This window comes from Copadichromis virginalis, linkage group LG5, assembly GCF_057382275.1.
Source record: "Copadichromis virginalis isolate Kocher_CV1m ecotype Utaka linkage group LG5, C_Virginalis_male_GT1.1, whole genome shotgun sequence".
In the NCBI taxonomy this organism is placed as follows: domain Eukaryota; kingdom Metazoa; phylum Chordata; class Actinopteri; order Cichliformes; family Cichlidae; genus Copadichromis; species Copadichromis virginalis.
This window is the reverse complement of record NC_140622.1, coordinates 11,249,830-11,269,261: the sequence shown is the minus strand read 5'-3', so window position 1 is coordinate 11,269,261 and position 19,432 is coordinate 11,249,830. Positions and strand designations below refer to the sequence as shown.

General features: G+C 39.2%; 3 protein-coding genes across 3 annotated transcripts; all 3 read left to right on the top strand.

The window, feature by feature from the left end:
- The first annotated feature begins 680 nt into the window (after positions 1-680).
- On the top strand, positions 681-2,945 carry LOC146708960 (blue-sensitive opsin-like). The gene is made up of 5 exons (XM_085455882.1): positions 681-1,105; positions 1,221-1,389; positions 1,487-1,652; positions 1,920-2,159; positions 2,717-2,945. The coding sequence occupies exons 1-5, from the start codon at positions 727-729 to the stop codon at positions 2,816-2,818; spliced, it is 1,056 nt and encodes a 351-aa protein (XP_085312008.1). The 5' UTR covers positions 681-726; the 3' UTR covers positions 2,819-2,945.
- Positions 2,946-7,357: 4,412 nt separating this feature from the next.
- On the top strand, positions 7,358-9,942 carry LOC146708959 (blue-sensitive opsin). Its single transcript, XM_085455869.1, has 5 exons — positions 7,358-7,766; positions 8,242-8,410; positions 8,536-8,701; positions 8,901-9,140; positions 9,694-9,942. Exons 1-5 carry the CDS (start codon positions 7,388-7,390, stop codon positions 9,793-9,795), a joined length of 1,056 nt encoding a protein of 351 aa, XP_085311995.1. The 5' UTR covers positions 7,358-7,387; the 3' UTR covers positions 9,796-9,942.
- A 6,070-nt stretch (positions 9,943-16,012) lies between these two features.
- Positions 16,013-18,361, top strand: LOC146708958 (red-sensitive opsin). Its single transcript, XM_085455868.1, has 6 exons — positions 16,013-16,115; positions 16,850-17,146; positions 17,279-17,447; positions 17,543-17,708; positions 17,800-18,039; positions 18,129-18,361. The coding sequence occupies exons 1-6, from the start codon at positions 16,013-16,015 to the stop codon at positions 18,225-18,227; spliced, it is 1,074 nt and encodes a 357-aa protein (XP_085311994.1). The 3' UTR covers positions 18,228-18,361.
- The last annotated feature ends 1,071 nt before the right edge of the window (positions 18,362-19,432 follow it).

Here is a 19,432-nt window from a genome sequence, read left to right as displayed (position 1 = left end):
CAATGAGCAAATTCTGCGATTAACCCGCCAGCTTAAATCGTACCACAGAGTGTTACCATAAAACCTTCAATCTTGCATGCTAGTGCAACAAAGACGCTCCCTTAAGCTCAGTAAAGGCAGCAAAATGCCAAGAAGGTAACACAAAGCTTGAGTTAAATCCCCATGCAAAATAGGGTGTAATCCACTTAACAAGAGATTATCAAATATAATGTGATTGGAAACCAGATTAGCAGGTGAAGACCGGCAGGGAACTTCCTTAGGAAAGAGGGATTAACCTCTTTAACCAAGTTTGGATGCCAAAAACATATCTAGGTTTGCACAGATTTTTGGAAGTCCAAATATGCTTGTGTTTGTTCCCAGATTCAAATACTTGTTAGTTCAAATAACCAAATCTCAGAATTTAGCATCACAGCACGCAACACAGAACTGGAAACCACAGAAGCATCAACACCAGTTAATAAAATGAAAAGCTATGAAGGCAATTAAATTAGTCAATTAATTACGTAGTCAATTAAATAATCAATTAACCACTTTATAGCGATCAGTGTCATGAAACCCTTTATAAACGTCAATACGACGCACACAGCCAATAAAGACAAGAGACGATAGAATTCCTAACCGCACAGCGTTCATGTCTGCTCCTTAAATTTATTATTTGGCAGAGCCTGCGCGATACCTAATTTGAGCCGTAACATCAGCAGGAGTACGTTGTTCGAAATAAGCAAAATGAAGGGTAAACGTGATATGGAGCTGCCAGAAGACTTCTGGATACCCGTCAGCCTGGACACAAACAACATCACGTCACTTAGCCCTTTTCTGGTTCCACAGGACCACTTGGGGGATACTGCCACCTTTTACGCCATGGCAGTTTTCATGTTATTCATATTTATTTTTGGCACTTTCATCAACGCCCTTACCATTGCATGCACCATCCAATACAAGAAACTTCGATCCCACCTCAACTACATCCTGTTGAACTTGGCAGCAGCAAACCTTCTTGTGTCCACTGTGGGCTCCTTCACTGCCTGCTGCACTTTTTCATTCAGATATTTCATCTTTGGTGCGCTAGCATGCAAGATCGAAGGTTTCATGGTAACACTCGGTGGTAAGTCATTGGCTGCAGACAACACTGTAAAAATCCGTTGTAGCCCATCTCCCTTTTAATAGACTTATTTATGCTGATTTCTAGAGGGAGTTAAAGGGTTTTCCTGTCATTGCAGGTATGGTAAGCCTGTGGTCCCTTGCTGTGATAGCTTTCGAGCGATGGCTTGTGATTTGCAAGCCGCTCGGTAACTTTATTTTCAAGCCCGACCACGCTATAGCCTGCTGTGCATTCACTTGGTTTTTTGCAGTATTTGCCTCAGCTCCTCCACTGTTCGGCTGGAGCAGGTAAGCAACAGACACAACATACTTCAGAAAATCAGCTGGCAACACAATGCATTTAAGTAGAACTGTACAATCAACGTGCTTCTACTTTTCCTTGCAGGTATATTCCAGAAGGCCTACAGTGCTCCTGTGGGCCAGACTGGTACACCACAAACAACAAATACAACAATGAGTCCTATGTGATGTTCCTGTTCTGCTTCTGCTTTGCTGTTCCTTTGACCACGATTATCTTTTGCTACTCCCAGCTGCTCATCACACTGAAAATGGTGAGACAAAATGAGATGGTTTTGGTCTACTGAAATTATTCTCTTGATGACTGAGAAACATGTATACTTAAATAAATGCTGTCTTATATCCTATCAAAGCCAAAATCTAACAGGCCAGATCTACTTACCATTCAAACTGACACGCTTAGTATTATTAATATCTGCAAGATCAAAGCACAACGTAAACTCTTCTATTTATTCACATGACTTGTGGTTTTTTTCAAAGTAACCTTTCCAACATGACCCTGATCAATCCCACATTAACAGGCAGCCAAGGCCCAAGCTGAGTCTGCCTCCACCCAGAAGGCAGAGAGGGAAGTGACCAGGATGGTGGTGATCATGGTGCTCGGCTTCTTGGTGTGCTGGATGCCATATGCCTCCTTTGCTCTTTGGGTTGTGAACAACCGTGGGCAGTCATTCGATCTGAGATTGGCGACTATACCGTCCTGTTTCTCAAAGGCTTCAGCAGTCTACAACCCTGTTATCTATGTGGTCTTTAATAAACAGGTCAGTTACATGCTGTGCCGAGTAAGTACTAAGTTATTTAGAAGCAAATGGGTTGTCTTCTCCTGGTTTTTAATACACCAAACAACATGTTTTAAAGTTATCTGATGTGCAGGAGCTTTGAATCGATGCTCTACTTTATCTATGTGTATCTCACTACTGTGACTCTTTTATATCCAACTTAAACAACATGTTTGGTTAATTTTTGTCCCATTTAGAAGGAATGTAAATAAAAGGGGTTATAGGTAGGGGTAATCTGGGGGTCAATGGCTCAGTTCCCTTGCTGTGACTCCGTTAGAAGGTAGAGCAACAAGTCAGTTGTTGGATCCCTGGCGACTCCAGTCCATACACGTGTCCTTGGGCAAGATGTTCGTGCTTTGAAGATGTTTTTGGTGCAAAAGTCTACTAACCAACCTATTTTCTTAACTTTATATAGGCTGTATCATATCTTAGCTGTGGTCCTAAAGCTATAAATAATTGGGCTGTTTTTATGCATAAAAAATGATACTTTATAACTTTGCACAGGAGATTTAATCTACAAATATGTTTTTCCCTTGCAGTTCCGTACATGTATGTTAGCGATGATGGGGATGGGAGGAGGTGAGGAGGAGAGCTCAACAACACAATCGGTGACTGAAGTTTCCAAAGTCGGGCCTGCTTAGGCAACACGTCAATGCTCGCTGATTTCTGAACTGTAAATTACAAAGAATGTACATGTATTTTATCATATGTAAAAATGTCATGATTTAAGTAGGAATAATCTGCAAAATGAAAATGCAAATAAAAAACAGACACAAAATCTTTACTGAATCTCTGTGCTTGACTGAAAACACGTTTTCACTTGCTCTGTGTTTTTCTCCAACACTTAGAAGTTATTAAAAAGTGCACTATGAGAGTATATTATAGTGTGCTATATAAAAGTATTTTTGTTATCATTTTAAATGTGATATTTATTAAGCGTGTGATTAATATGTATTTGCACTTTTATTAGCGAAATGTTTTTGTCTTATTGTCTTAAAAACTTATTTTATTCAGGTCACTCTCATGCAACCAAAGTACAAAATATTATATCGTTCAAAAAGGTATTTTATAACATAAAAATCTGTAGTTCACATAAGCACCATGAGCCATAGTCATATCCTTCAGCCATCTTGGTATTTTGAAAGTGGACATGATCAGTGAAGGAGTGGGCATGGCTGAGACACTGATGGACATCGGATACACATGTAACTGCAACGTGACTGTTCAGTTAGGTAGATCTGTTCTTAACCTTACCCTCGTTTGTCATCCTCTCTGACTCTCAGACCACAGTTTAACTAACATCATGTTGTCTTTCATAAGACTAGAAAAACAACTGTGACCATGAATTCTTCAGAAAAGTGCTAGCGTCAATCACGGGAGCTGTGGGATTTTTCGCAAAAGACTTTTATGCAAAAGGACTTTTCAACCAGAAGTCAGTGAAATTACTATGTTTGGTCAACTTATCCAAACAAAGACAGGGTCACAGGGTCTGCCAGGTCTCTGTCACCAGCAGCAAAAACTAGCTGTCCACCTGTATCAATTGTCACCTTATAGGTTTGGAAATGAAAAAAACAACAACCCCAAAACAAACATAGAATATGGCCTGGAAGTCCCAAGGTCAAAATGGAAGATGCCCTCAAGGGTGGTGGAGAATGACAGAGCAGTGGGACTTCCAGATACAGACAGACAAAATGGTGGCTCCAACCGAACATAGTGGTTGTAGACAAATAGAAGAAGATGGCCACAGTGATAGATGTAGCGGTTCTGAATGACAGCAACATCAGGAAGAAGGAACACGAGGAACTTGAGAAATACCAAGAGCTCAGAGAAGAGCTTGAGAAGATGTGGAGGGTGAAGGTATCTGTGGTCCCAGTGGTAATCGGAGCACTAGGTGGCTCAAGCAGATCCCGGGAACAACATCGGAGATCTCTGTCCAGAAGATCGCAGTCCTGGGAACAGCTAAGATACTGCGCAGGACCCTCAAGCTCCCAGGCCTCTGGTAGAGGACCCGATAGGATAGACCGCCCCAAGGGGCGAGAGGAAGATTTTTTTTTTTTGATGGGCCATCCTGCTTAGTTAATATTCCCTAGTCAGCTATGTGTCATCACACAACCACTGAACTAAAACTGAAAGACACAACCAGCGTCTTTCAGTTGGGGCAAGCAGGGCTAGCAGTGCTTGTTTTTTGTGTGCAAGCTAATGCAGCTTCACTGTAAATGGGTTGAATTCGATGTTTAAGGGGGATCTGCGTGTGCTAGTCTTAAAATATGTCAACTCACATTAAAAATTTAAGAAGAATGTGGGTTTTTAACAAGACACGGTGATTAAGGATTAGTCTGAATAATGAGACTAAACAATGTGAGTGAAGCGACTCTACTTCCTCTACAAACTGAGAAGCACAAGAGATTCAACCCCCATTATGAGCACCTTCTACAGAGGCACAGTTGAGAGTATCCTCACCAGCTGCATCACTGTGTGGTATGACTCCTGCACTGGGTCCTGCAGGAAAAAAATGACAACGGGTAGTGAGAGCAGCGGAGAGGATTGGGGGGACCTCTCTTGCCTCCCTCCCCAGGAGATCTACTGCGCGTGCCTCATCCGGAAGGTCCTCTCCATTACAGGTGACTCCACTCATCCCTTCAACAGCTTCTTCAGTTTGCTGCCATCAGGAAGGACACTGAAGAGCCTCCGGGCCAGACTGAGAGACAGCTTCGTCCATCAGGCTGTCGAGATGCTGACCATCTCTGAATCGAGAAGGGGGGCCCAAGGGTACATCTTTCGCCATCTTTCAATGCTGTGATTGCAGCCATTCCCCAACTCTCTGTGAATGGTACTCATGGCCATTCGAGAATCTGTGTATTGGATTAGTAGTCGTTGATCAATGGTCATAAGAATTTGCATACTAACAATCATGGAACTAACCCCCCAGCCCATTGTTCATTCAGTGGTGCTAGTTTAATTCGCTGTGCAAATGCACTGTTTATAAGGTTGGGGAAACCTGCAGTCAGCTGAGACTGAAGAAGTCACTTGGATGAGTGACAAAACGTTTCTCCCACTGAAAATGTCCAGATGAACAGAATCAACCTTTTGGAATTTACTTACCTGGATGATTGAGCACGCATCAAGACATTATTTTATTAATATTTTTGAAATGATAGCAGCACAAATGAAAATTTTTGCAGCACAAACCAGCACAAACGTAGCACAAATGTTTGACATCATTTTTCTTTGATTTGGGTAATGTGGGGGGGGGGGGGGGGGGGGGGGGGCTGGTTGACCTTTTGACCTTTACATTTTCATTAATATCGTTAAAACAGAGGCAGCACAAACGACAGTTTTAGCAGCACCAAGCAGCACAAACATAGCACAGTTGATTGACACCAGTTTTGTTTGATTCCATTAATGTGGGGGGGCTGGTTGACCTCTGATGACCTCTAGAAATCAGCTGTATAGAAAGTCAAGTCAAAGTCAAAGTCAACTTTATTGTCAATTCTGCCACATGTACAGGACATACAGAGAATAGAAACTTCGTTACTCTCAATCCCTAGATAAAATAGAAAATGAACATTTAAATATAAGAGTGATTAAAAATGCAAGTAAAATATTTTAAAGTAAAAAAAATTAAATAATATAATACAATTTTACATATAACAAGAAAGCTATACAATATACAATATAAGGGTAAATGACATTGAGTGCAAACCAGGCAGAGTAGTGCAAATAGGCAAATAGTGCAAATGGAGATTTGGTAATGTACGGTATGAGATAGTGTAACACAAAGTCTTATGAGGTAATGGCAGTCCAATGCTCCACAAAGTGACTGGTAACTGGTGCAGGCCAGTGAGTGAGTCAGAGTGTGTGTGTGTGTGTGAGTGTGTGTGACAGAGAACATTTACTATGTAGTAAAAGTAAAGGTTTGAGAGTAGGATGAGCAAGTATTTTTTTTGCATGGCTTCTAAAAGTGAGTCTGTAAGTTTGTCACTCAATGCAAACTGCCAAAATGGAGTTTACAGGCAGAAAATAAAATATATACAATACACAGACTGGTGATCTGTCCCTATTGTAGTTGGGACAGACTCCAGTCACCACCTTCCTAATCTAGAATTGGATAAGTGGAGGAAAATCAATGGATGGATGGATGGATACCAAGACAGTCCTGACTCATAGGTCAAGTACAGGCAGATGCTTCATCCAATTAAGATCTGTGGAATTTGGATGCCAGGTCAACAGCTTGAACTTTTTGTTTTGTAACTCAAGCCAATCCTAAGATGTTTTTGTGACAGTACCTACTCCAGGACATTGTCCTGCTGGGTCAGACTGCTTCCAGTGCTGGGGGGAGGGGGGTCTGCTTGTTCTGGAACAAACAAAAATAACATCCACATAAACACCAAAATCCAATGGTTCAAGAAAGTTTCTGGCAAGATTATCAGTGTTACAGACTTCACCTGTCAGTGGTTTAACATTTTGCCTAGAGCGGTGTTCACTGCAGTGGAAGTTTATATAAACTATGCTGTCTGAAGTGGTGACATAATTAAGAGGTCACAGAGGAATGTGATATCCTCGGCAGGGGAAGAAATTTGATCTTAAAGGTTTGATAATGTTGCCAATCAATAGAGGGAAGACCCCCAAAAAGAGACCAATGACTCATTCAAAGGACCTGTAACCACCAACTGTAAAGTAGATCTGATGAGTAGTTAGCAAGATAAGGGATGAAGAGACAGATAGAAAAACCTTTTCCATAAGTCTGATTACTCCTTCTTGGTGAAAAATAATTGTGCCAGAAAAAAGGAGTACTGAGGGTGAGATGCATGCACTGACCTCTTGGAAGTCCCTGTAGATCAGATTATATGGTTCACAAACACACTGCCCTTACACTAGGATGTAATGAGATGATCCTTGCCAAGTCTGGTAATGCGATAGTAATCTGTGTATTAGCTATTGGGTAGGGTATGTTGTTATCGGAATGCAAGGAAAGCTTTAAATCCTGTCCTTTAGCCAATTATGTTGAGCCTCAGCAATCATCAAAGTTCCTATAAATGCCGCTGTTAACTCTGCTTCAGACAGACGAGCATCTCAGATATAAGACGGAGGGAAAAATGAAATCTCTGAGTACTATTTGAAATTAGATGCAGTTTATTTGAAGTCTTTTAAACTGTTTTTTTTTTTTATATTTTAGATATAGATTTTGATCGCAAACTCCATCTAAGAAAATGAGAGGAAATCATCCCACTGAGTTCCCAGATGACTTCTGGATCCCCGTCCCTCTGGACACCAACAATATCACAGCCTTCAGCCCATACCTGGTTCCCCAGGACCATTTAGGAAGCCCGATGATCTTTTATTCCATGTCAGCATTTATGTTCTTCTTGTGGGTGGCCGGCACAATCATCAATGTCCTCACTATCGCATGTACTGTCCAATACAAGAAGCTCCGGTCTCATCTAAACTACATCCTGGTGAACCTGGCTGTTGCGAACCTCCTCGTCTCCTCTGTGGGCTCTTTCACCTGCTTCATCTGTTTTGCTTTTAAATACATGTTCCCTGGTCCAATTGCATGCAAGATTGAAGGATTTACAGCAACTCTTGGTGGTAAGGAGCATAATTATAGACTTTGTTAAGTAAGAAAAAAGGATTACATCATGCATCATATTATTACACTCGAATTAAAATGATGCGTGTGAGAGATTTGACCTATGCCAGTTTTTGTCAACCAAAGCGCTCTCAATAGGGATTTTTTTAAAAATCTGAACTGCAATAATAATAATGATAATAATAATAAGCTATTTGTTTTTCACATGACACATAAAATACATATTGTGTCCTTATTTGTAAGAGAAATAGAGCTATCAGTGTACTGGTGCCAGTATCATTGCATACCGTATGGTACTATATAAAGCTAACTTTATTTTGAACATCAAAATGTTCTTTTTTTCAAAGAATACCACATAAGGCACTGTTGTTGTTAAAGAAGTTGTTGGTTATGTGGTTATGTGAGCCAATATATAAAAAGCAGCTGCTGTTTCTAAATATTAACGTAGTTATCGTTATCTTTGTCCTCTTGCAGGTATGGTTAGCTTGTGGTCTCTTGCTGTGGTAGCATTTGAAAGATGGTTGGTTGTGTGCAAGCCACTTGGGAACTTTGCCTTCAAGTCCAGCCACGCTATAGCATGCTGTGGATTGACTTGGGTCTGCGGTCTGAGCGCTGCACTTCCACCTCTGTTTGGATGGAGCAGGTGAGTACATATAGATTAAGCACTTTATAATTAATTTGCTCTAACCTTGATGTAAATGGTTCTCTTAGGACTAATAACAAATGTATACATATACCACAGCGGAAAATAATTGTTTCTCTTTCTAGGTATATCCCAGAGGGCATGCAGTGTTCCTGTGGCCCAGACTGGTACACAACAGGCAACAAGTTTAACAATGAAACCTACGTGATGTTCCTCTTCTGCTTCTGCTTTGCTGTCCCTTTCTCCACCATCGTCTTCTGCTACTCACAGCTGCTGTTCATGCTGAAAGCGGTAGGCAATATGACATTGGTTAGCAATTGTCGTATCCTATGTTTAGGGTGATTGTGTTGTGTTTAGTTTTGTTTATTAAAAGGAAATACTAGAAGGCAAAACAAACCAGGGAAGGGGTGGGAATGAAGGAAAAAATATATTTTTATACTTACAATTTTCCAGTCTGATGCTGATTCTGACAAATGATCTGTCTCAAAAGGCAGTAAAGGCCCAAGCAGAGTCTGCCTCTACCCAGAAGGCAGAGAAGGAAGTGACCAGGATGGTGGTGATTATGGTGCTGGGCTTTCTGGTGTGCTGGATGCCATATGCCTCCTTTGCCATCTGGGTTGTGAATAACCGTGGGCAGCCATTCGACCTGAGACTGGCCACCATTCCTTCCTGTTTCTCAAAGGCCTCCACAGTCTACAACCCAGTCATTTACATCCTCCTCAATAAGCAGGTAAAAATCTTTGGCAGCTCAAAGTGAAATAAATTTAACTTAGCCTAAATTTGAATCCATTTCACTAAACTGAAGCTTTGCTTAGTTTAAGCAGGGTAACAAACATGGATCATCAGCTTTGTGTTTTGTTTTGTTTTTATTTGAGCTTGTGACTGAGTCGGCCACGGACGCCCCCTAATGGTGGCTGTTAGAAAATACAAAAGGGTTGACCCATCCTCCAAGACAAAATCTGACAGACAGTTGAGCCTAAATAAACATGGAACAAAAAGAAGACACTCATTTATTGTCAATTTTCATGAAAATGTAAAAAAAAAAAACATCAAGAGGGAGTAAATAATAAGTTACTACCCTCCAATCACGCTGACTTTTGTTGTGCCAGCTTTTGCTTTTATCCATCACTGCTGGTAACATGCTAATGCTGCACTGAGTGGTGGTCTGTGAGTCCCCTCCATCTCCCCTGAGACACTTTAATGTGACTAAGATGGCTTTTTACAAGGACTACTAAAAAGATTAACAAGAAGTGACCAAAACCTTTCTCTTTGTTCTCTTTTAGTTCCGCTCGTGTATAAGGCAGATGCTGGGAATGAGCGGAGGTGACGATGAAGAGTCATCAAGTCAATCCACCACTGAAGTCTCTAAAGTTGCACCTGCATAGGTTACTCGTGCCCAATTTGGACAGCTCGCATACTGAACATAGCACAGAAATGCTAATAATGTGACAAACGTATTTTTGCTATTGTTACAGATACATAGTTTTATGCAGTAAAAATGTTTAACAAAAAGGAAATAAATTTAATTGATGAAGCAACTATTTGTGTCTTTAAAAGGCTCATCACTGCACATAATGATGGACATGATACTAAAGCATACCTTTTTAGCATTATATTTTATTTTAACAATCTTGTTTTGTTTAGTTTTTAGTTGTTTTTTTTTTCCAGTATAACATTCAGGTCATGAAAACCCATATTAGGTTTCAGAAATACTTACAGTATGATAGAAATATGTGTAAATATGTTTGATAAGTTGTGCTGCAGTTATTATAGGAAGCCCGAAATAATATATTTGTTTATCTTTTTAATGTGTAGTGGTGTAGTGCAAGAGAAAACCAATAAACTGGACACAATGTTGCTGCTTGTATTTAGGCAAGGCAAGGCAAGTTTATTTGTATAGCACAATTCAACAACAAGGTGATTCAAAGTGCTTTACAGAGACATTAGAAACAAGAACAAATAAAAAGCATGATTTAAAATTGATTAAAACAAGCAAATAAACTAACTAACTAATTAACAAACAAACAAACAAACAAAACAGTATATAAAATCAAAACAGATAAAATCAGAACAGTAGATAAAATTTACAACATTTACTGCTCCTGGATCAGCTCATCACATAGATGGGCTCGTGGGATCAACAGGATATACTTGAGGTAAAAGGAAAATCCACAAATGCACATCAATGTTACTGAAGTGAAGGAAATGGTTCTAGTTTCGCACTTTAGTTTAGTCTTTCATGGTGTACTCTTTATGCAGAAACACAAACACATGCACACACCTAGCAAGCCTGTAAAAGTTATTGAGTGAAGACAAGTACAGCAGAAACACACTCCTGTAAACATTCACATTGAAATGGAAGTGGGAAAAGAAAAGAAAAAAGCTTTAACAATGATGCAAACCAACCTCACTCTTCTGATTTATTCACAGCTCATGGATTTGTTTCATAGCTTCTATTTATAGATGCTCAGAAAGCAGCATTTATCTCCAAGTCCTTGTTAATATTTGAAACCCTGCATCAATCACAGCTAAATATGGTAAAGAAAATGGTTACATTTATTTTCAGGACATTTGTATGCAATTCAAACATAATGCAAAAGCCACATTACAGTTTTCAGTAAGTGTTTAATATTATTGAGTCTGCTGAGGAAACACCCACTTTGTGTGTTAAATTTAAATATAATTGTTAATTTGCTACTGTGCTGCAAAAGGTGAGGATCTGCAGCATTTGGCCTACAGATAGTGTCATAATTAATGACCTTTCACAGCAGTCCCAATAGAGATTAACAGAGAACCCATTAATCCCATTGCAGCACTATTGGCTTACAATTCACCTAGAGTGTACTTGTAAGATGGTCTTTATTGATTATGAACGAATGGGGATGAGACACAAAAGATCAACTTTTATCTTTGTAAAATAAAAATACAAAACGGTTTTTCTTGCAGAGAAAGCCCTTTTCCTCATAAAATGGTAGATTTCTTCAAATTCATGCTGATGGGGAAGCAATCAGAGGACACTGTGCCTCTGAGGCATCCACCTCCATACCATAATCATAACAAATGTTCGATTAGATCAAAACATGCAGTTTCTTATATGTACCTACACATGCATATAAGAAACTCTATATTCCAGATGATTGTGATGGTTGAAGGTCAAATCTTTCAGGCAGCTGCAGCCAAATATTCTCTGTTTTTGCTTGCTTGAAATCAAAATATTAACTGATGTAAGGGGGTTTGTTGACCTCACAGTGACTCATATCAGGGATTTTCTGCAACTGAAAGCACAAACAAATCTAAAAATGGAACTATAACTACTCCTTTGGTGCTTTTTAAAAAAAAAAAAAATCAAAAACCTAAAGGAAAATTGCAAGTTACATTTTGGATCTATAACTCTGTTAACCCTTTGCAAAAAAACAGTCCTTGCCAAAATACTAAAAACTAAGATTACTGAGAAACATTGTTGCTAAGAAGTGAAAGTCACACAATCACACATCATACTAATATTTCTGGAATTGATCTCTTTTTTTGCACATCTGTACAGCAGGAGAGAAGGAGTAAAAACTTTGATCATCAAATCCTCCTCAAACACAGATTTGAAATAAATCAGAATTATCTGGTGTGAAGTAAACACAAGAAAGTAAAGATTGGCAAAGATGGAGCTGGTTCACGTCACACCAGTGGAGCAATTTGCAGTCATTTCCTGTCACTGCAAGTTAATGACTGGAAATTACCTAAGACAGTGAATGAATAAACCAGACCTCTTAGTGACTATGGTCATGGAGATACCAGTCGATAGTCGGGAGCAGATCTGAGTTCTGCTAGTAGTGAACTTTTGACAAACACGAATAGTTCAGAACTAGCGGAATTCCAGACCTACCCTCGAAACATCTCGCTGTGACGTGGGAAAAACAGCCAGAGTAAAACAAAACCAAAAAGCCCTTTACCTAGCATCATCTCTACCTCTCAGGTGATATGTAAATTTACATTAAGAGATAGATCCCTACTTAACTTCACATTTTAGAAATGTCTTTGTTTAACCCACTGTTGCTTCCTAATCTAAGGTGGAAAATTTTAGCAAGTGCTAACATGAAGAGAGACACAGTTGGAAATACAAAAGTAGAAAAATATAAAGAAAATTTACAACTCCCTCCAGTTTTGGGGTCCATCCTTTTCCTGGTGTAAAGTCCTTGTCCGAGGAAGGGTTCTTATCAAATCTGCATGTCTGCTACCTGTGCAAGAAGTGGACTCAACAAAACTGCAGAGTTAGGGATTAAGGTAAACCACTACAGCAGCTTTGAGGACCCTTAGCTTTCCCCTGAAATGAACCGCTGTTCCGGAGAGATTAAAGTGTTTACGGAGCGAGCATGCCAAAAGTAATTACTCTGTGTTAATCTGTTTTGTGGAGGAACCTGAGTTGTCCGTATAATCTGCTTTGGCCTGCTTGGAGATGAGAAATCTTCGCTCACTTTTCACTGTGTCAAATAGGTTAGACATTCACGGCTAAGACAGGAGAAGGTGGTGCAACACAGCTGCTGTCCTTGCAACGTCCTCAGCTAGGAACACTGGTGCAGTGCTGCTATCATATAATGTTACAGTTATGGTAATGTTTGTAGCCAGTGAAAGATCCACAATGAAACTGTGCAGATGAGGAATTTCTTTCAGAATCAGATATTTGAAACCTGACGGCTACTTTGTGATTTACAGCCAAGGAGCTGAGTCACACTTATATTTAGTGCATTACAATGAGTCCCCTCGGAGACAACAGGCTTTGGAAAATAAGTTAAACAGCCCATTAACAACAGAAATGAACTATTAACCTACTGCGCTGACCTGTTACCTCAATTGTGTTTTGGAACAGTTAATACTGACACATCCTCCTCAGTCAGTGGCAAATCCGGACTTTCGGGAGCATACCCGGTGGGTCACTTAAAGCGTCAGATTGGTTTTGCAGTCGTAAACAAAACATTCTTATCAAATTTAACAATGATCACATTAGTTAACCTGCTCTAAAAGTAGGCTACATGTTCCACTTTCTGTGGCTGTGACAGTGTGGCCTCTGGGTGGCACTAGTCAGGGAATTCCCTCCACCCAAATCGTTATACTTAGTTTGGCCGAAGCAGCTCAGCTTTAGTCTTTTTAGGTCATAGACTGTATAAAAAAGATTAACATAGTGTACGACTCTGAAAGTTGAAAGCAGTTCATGATTCCTTAAACCTGCTCTAATGACTAAAACTGTCGTCTGCTACCCGAGTTTATGATCTCTGTTGCGAGTGAATGCAGTGTGATTTAAATGTTGTAAATTATGCTCCGTGTTATAGTCAAGAAAGACCACAGAGCAGCATTTGTTTTAAGGAATAATTGTTGCAGCTTCATAACATTGTTGCTGCCACTGAAAATTACATTTTATTCAGCTTTAAATGTGCATGATGGTCAGCTTGATGAATAATACTAAATAGCAACTTTAAATATGATTCAGGACTGAGACCTCATCTGTAATCCTAAATATTAATCTATTAATGCTTTGCTAGCAACACACAGTGTTTTTGTAGCTGTGTTATCTGGAACCTTTATCTTATACTTGTTTTAGCTAACATTAGCTAAGATGTTAATATCTTTGACTCAAACTCCAAAAAATAAAAGTCAATCTATATTTAATTAATTGTTGCAGTCATTGTCTGTCTAACCCAAGGACACCTAATACTGTGTTGGCTCCCCAGAGGAAAACATAGTATTTACTTTGCTAGGCCTTAGATGTAGCTGTTGGGTTGAGCTTAGGGGACTGACTCAGACATTTGACTATCGGTCTGAAGGAGCTCATGTTTGTTTTGCTGTATATATTGCTTGTTATTATCCATGTTTACACTGAGACATTGCCACATCGCCATTTGACTCAGCAGCTAAATCATCAATAAACAGCAGTTTCCCAGTTCCCCTGCATGCTAATTTCACAGCACTGCCTTCAAAATGGTTGAAAAATAATGGGAAACGCTTTTCTTCCCACGTCCCATAGTTCTGCTCATTGTTCATCTTGGTTTTAATCAGTTCAAAGAATCTTGTTTTGTACCTACGCATGTTTTTTTCTGTTTACTTGAAATTGTTTTTACATTCATTAAGTCATGTCTTGATTCTAGATTTAATAACGTCCCACCTTTTATCTCATTAGTCATTAAAAAAAATCATAACTATGGTATGTAACAGTTTCTGTTAAGAAATCTCTGGTAGCCTACTGGTTTTCACTTGTAACACTTTGAATATTAGATCAATGGCCACAGATGCATTAGGTTCTCCGAAGGCTTACACAGATCCTCCAGTGCTTTTTCCTATATCAATTTAATCACATAATTAAGTAGCTACAGGAATTATCATCCAGTTGTCACATAATTGCATGAGTTATTGTTAACGTGTGAAGTTGGATTTCATAAACAGCGACTTAGAACAGATCTCCCAGATACACACTATCCTGCAGAATAGTGCATCAGACAGAGGACAGAGGACAGAGGGACTTTAGACAGATTGCGTTCAGTGCTCTTTGTCAAAAATGTGAAAAAACAATTGAATTTGCAACTCATGAAAAGATTTAAAAACACTCTCACGCAGTCTTGTACCATAAAATTACTACCAACTTTTCAATTATCAGGCTTTCCCATAACCAAATGAAGTCTTCAATAGCCACCCTCACAGATCCATCATGAAGTGACTCATCTTGAATGAGCTAGTTCTAAATTTTATCATTTAATTTGTTTATTGTTTAAGTTACTTATTAGCCTAAAGACAATCATTCAAACAACCAGTTTCATGAGGCTTGCTCATAATGCTCATAAGTACAAAAAGTGTTCCTCCCTTTGCTTGCCACTTGCCATAAGGGCTATGACGTGTGTTGCAGGGTCAAAGGACTGTCAAAGAATCCGATGAACCCTCTATCCGGAGGGATTAAATGTGTCTTACTTCCCTCACAGGTCAACAACTGAAACCTGCACTATTATAGGACCGCGGATCTCCACTTCTCCACTAAAGCTGCTCTGAGAGTGCTATGCAAATCAGGGCTGACACATATACCTGTTAGGATCACAGTAGCATAAATATTAAATATTGCAAAGTGTCTGGATTTGACACCTCTCTGTATTCAAAAGTATAAGAAAGTAAACATTTTCTTTATAGGTTTAATGGTGATTTGAGAGATATATGCACTTTTATGTTTCTACTTTTCATTTCTACATGGTTATAAACCAAATGAGCCACTAGAGAACTCAGTGTGGAAAAATTAGGACACAAAACTGGCATTTATTTGTTGGTCAAAGATCTTGAAACTAATCCTTATCTGAAGTCAGTGGACGGAAATCCACTTTCAAACAAGATTATTCTAGCATTTTGTCTTAACCTCATTAGTTGATTGTTTTAATTACAGTTCAGGGTTATTGCTTTGCCACTGTGCTGCACTGCCAATAGGCACATCACAGCTATAATTTGATTGTGACCTAATCCAATCATGGGTTTGTGAAGCATAGGTATAAAAGCAAAAGTCAGATCTGTAGCACCAAGCAGCCAAGGAGGTAGCAAGTGACAAGAAAGGCTAACAGCTCAGGACCTCCTTCTAAGAACAGAATGGCAGAAGAGTGGGGAAAACAAAGTTTTGCTGCAAGGCGGTATAATGAAGATTCAACCAGGGGATCAGCCTTCGTTTACACAAACAGCAATAACACCAGAGGTACGGTACCACAGTATTATTCTCTCATGAATTGACCGGCATAGGAGCTTGTAACAAAATAACAAAAGAAAAGATTGCTGTTTGACTTGCTAGAGCTGGATTCAAAATCAGTCTTTTAGTCTTGAAACAATAATGTCTACTAATGATGCTGTATGCAGTTGGGTGTGCATTTTTAAGAGTAACTGAAAACTGTTTTCGACCAGTGTTTGGTGGCATTCTTATTATAGTATTGTTACATCTTATTGGTAACAATCCTTTTTATGCATCCAGTTTGGTAACAAAGATCTGGGCTGTTTTTTAAAAAAAAATAAACACCCAGAGGCTCTTTTCATATAAAGATACTTATTTTAACTGTAATCTGATTCAAATCTAATGAAGTAGTTTGGACTGTTGTATGTCAAAATGGTGAATGATACCAGCACATAAGTAGTGCTGTGGTGCTGTTAGTGATTCTGTTAGTGATCTTTTCACAAGTACAAGTACACGTACAAGTACAAGTACTCTCACTTGTTGAGCTGCCATGCAAGGTCTGCCATCAGCAGCAACTTGGGTACAGGCTCTTTCTCCAAGAAAATCTCCCACACAAAGGGGGTCGAACCACGGACTTGAATCTGCTGCCTAAGCCATTTGAAAAGACACACAAACTGTTAGAACCACAGTTAGTGCAATGGAGAGAGGTTGTGCAAAAACATGAGATGCCAAATTGTTTTTTCTTTTTTTCTTTTTTTTTTTAGATCCCTTTGAGGGTCCCAATTACCACATCGCACCTCGATGGATTTACAATCTTTCAACACTCTGGATGTTTGTCGTGGTGGTCTTATCAGTCTTCACCAACGGTCTCGTCTTAGTGGCCACAATGAAGTTTAAGAAACTGCGTCACCCTCTAAACTGGATCTTGGTCAATCTAGCCATTGCTGATCTGGGAGAGACTGTTTTTGCCAGCACCATCAGTGTATGCAACCAATTTTTTGGCTACTTCATTCTAGGACACCCAATGTGTATCTTTGAGGGCTATGTTGTCTCAGTTTGTGGTAAGTGGCCACCGTTTTGTTATTTATTTTTTTATTTTTATATTAAATGTAAAAGTATTTGAAGACAGGATTATGTCAAATGTAAGGCTGCAGGCTAAATAAACTTACTGAGTATCCTGCTTCTTTACACAGGTATTGCTGCTCTTTGGTCCCTGACAATCATCTCCTGGGAAAGATGGATAGTTGTGTGCAAACCTTTTGGAAATGTCAAATTTGATGCCAAATGGGCCACAGCTGGAATTGTCTTCTCCTGGGTCTGGGCTGCAGTTTGGTGTGCTCCTCCCATATTTGGATGGAGCAGGTAAACTACTCTGCTGCTTCTTTTAATGTCACAGATGCATACAAAGGCAGAGTCTTTTAAATATAAACTAGAGACTAAACATTTTCTTGCTTTAGGTACTGGCCTCATGGACTGAAGACTTCCTGTGGACCTGATGTGTTCAGTGGAAGTGAAGACCCTGGAGTACAGTCCTACATGATTGTTCTCATGCTTACTTGCTGTATCCTCCCCCTGGCTATCATCATCCTGTGCTACCTTGCTGTGTGGATGGCCATCCGTGCTGTATGCTACTTTAATTTGATTTTTATAATTTTCAGTTCAGAGATGTGAGAATAGAAGATTTGATCTCACATTCTTGATTTTTCAACCACAGGTTGCCATGCAGCAGAAGGAGTCAGAGTCAACCCAGAAGGCTGAGAGGGAAGTCTCCAGGATGGTCGTTGTCATGATCGTGGCTTTTTGTGTCTGCTGGGGACCTTACACCTTCTTTGCCTGCTTTGCCGCAGCCAACCCTGGATATGCCTTCCACCCTCTGGCTGCTGCTATGCCTGCATACTTTGCCAAGAGCGCTACTATCTACAACCCAATCATCTATGTCTTCATGAACAGACAGGTGGGCTCAATATTAACACAAAGGTAAATTTACCCTGTCAAATCTGTTTTAGTTTTTAACATGCTTTTATTTTATTCCTTCCCAATCAGTTCCGCACATGCATCATGCAGCTCTTTGGCAAACAAGTGGATGATGGCTCCGAAGTCTCCACATCAAAGACTGAGGTCTCCTCTGTGGCTCCCGCATAAATATCCATGTTCTCCATTTTGGGAAAAAAAAGATAAATGTTTTGATTTGTACAGTAAATATTTATTGTTTCCTTTTTTCTTTCTTTTTTTTAGTAAATATAGCTTTCTCTGGCAAATAAAAAAGAAAAAAAATACACATAAAGCAAATGAATCATTATATTACTTGTCTTTTTTCAAATGTAAATAAAAATATCAAGCATATTTCAAGCTGTAGTGCTGGTGTATTTTATAACTACTAGTGTAGCAATTGTTTGACCACTATTGCTATTTTCACTAGTGTTATTTGGTATTAAGCAGGAGACCTTACAAACATTTGTGTCTTGAAATGCTGTAGCACAAACCTTCACATTTACTATACACTGCCAAAAGCACTTGACTGAATCAGGGAGTCAAAGATTTCCTCATCTTTATTTTCCACCTGGGATGTAACTTCACTCAAAGACGGGAAACCACTCCTCTTATCTTTAGCAGAATGGCCAACTTTTTGAGGATTGGTTGTTGGTTTTCTTCAACTGTCGCTGGAAGAAGAAGAACCAAACAAAACTTAATCACATACTATATATATGTGTTACAGCTCCAAATTAATGGTTCTTAAAAAATGTTAATGAAACAGCAGCAAGGCTAATTCTTAAATTTGTAAGAGATTTACTGGAATCAAAGGTTATTCATCATAATGTTAGAACTCAGAAAATGAAGCTAAATAAATAACTGAGGATCAACTAATTCTAAATGTATAGCAGTGAGCTAGTGTCAGATTTCCTTCTTACACGCCCATGTAAAGTTAAACATTTGCGTGACTATGCCTGAAAAAGTTTATACCAAGAAAAAAAAAAAGGTTTTTCAATATCTGTCAATTACACGTGCACACAAATCTGATAAAAATAAATACTAGATGTGACATTAAGATGAAGCTATTCACAAGAGAGTAATATTTGGTACACAGATGCAGAACAAAATCACATTTTGCTCACCTAGTTAAGGAAGTTCACACTAACAGCTTGTCTACATTCACATTAAAAACAAAAAGTGGAAAAGTTAACATCTTTAGAGTCATCCAGGAGCCTTTCACCTCCTCCTCTCCTACATGGAGTTCTTAACTAATGTTGACCTGTGAGGCAAGTGGACTTGAGGAGTGCACTGATTAAACCATTATGCCAGCTTTGGTAAATCTCACCCTTTCTCTCAAGCGAACTGTCAATCCGGAG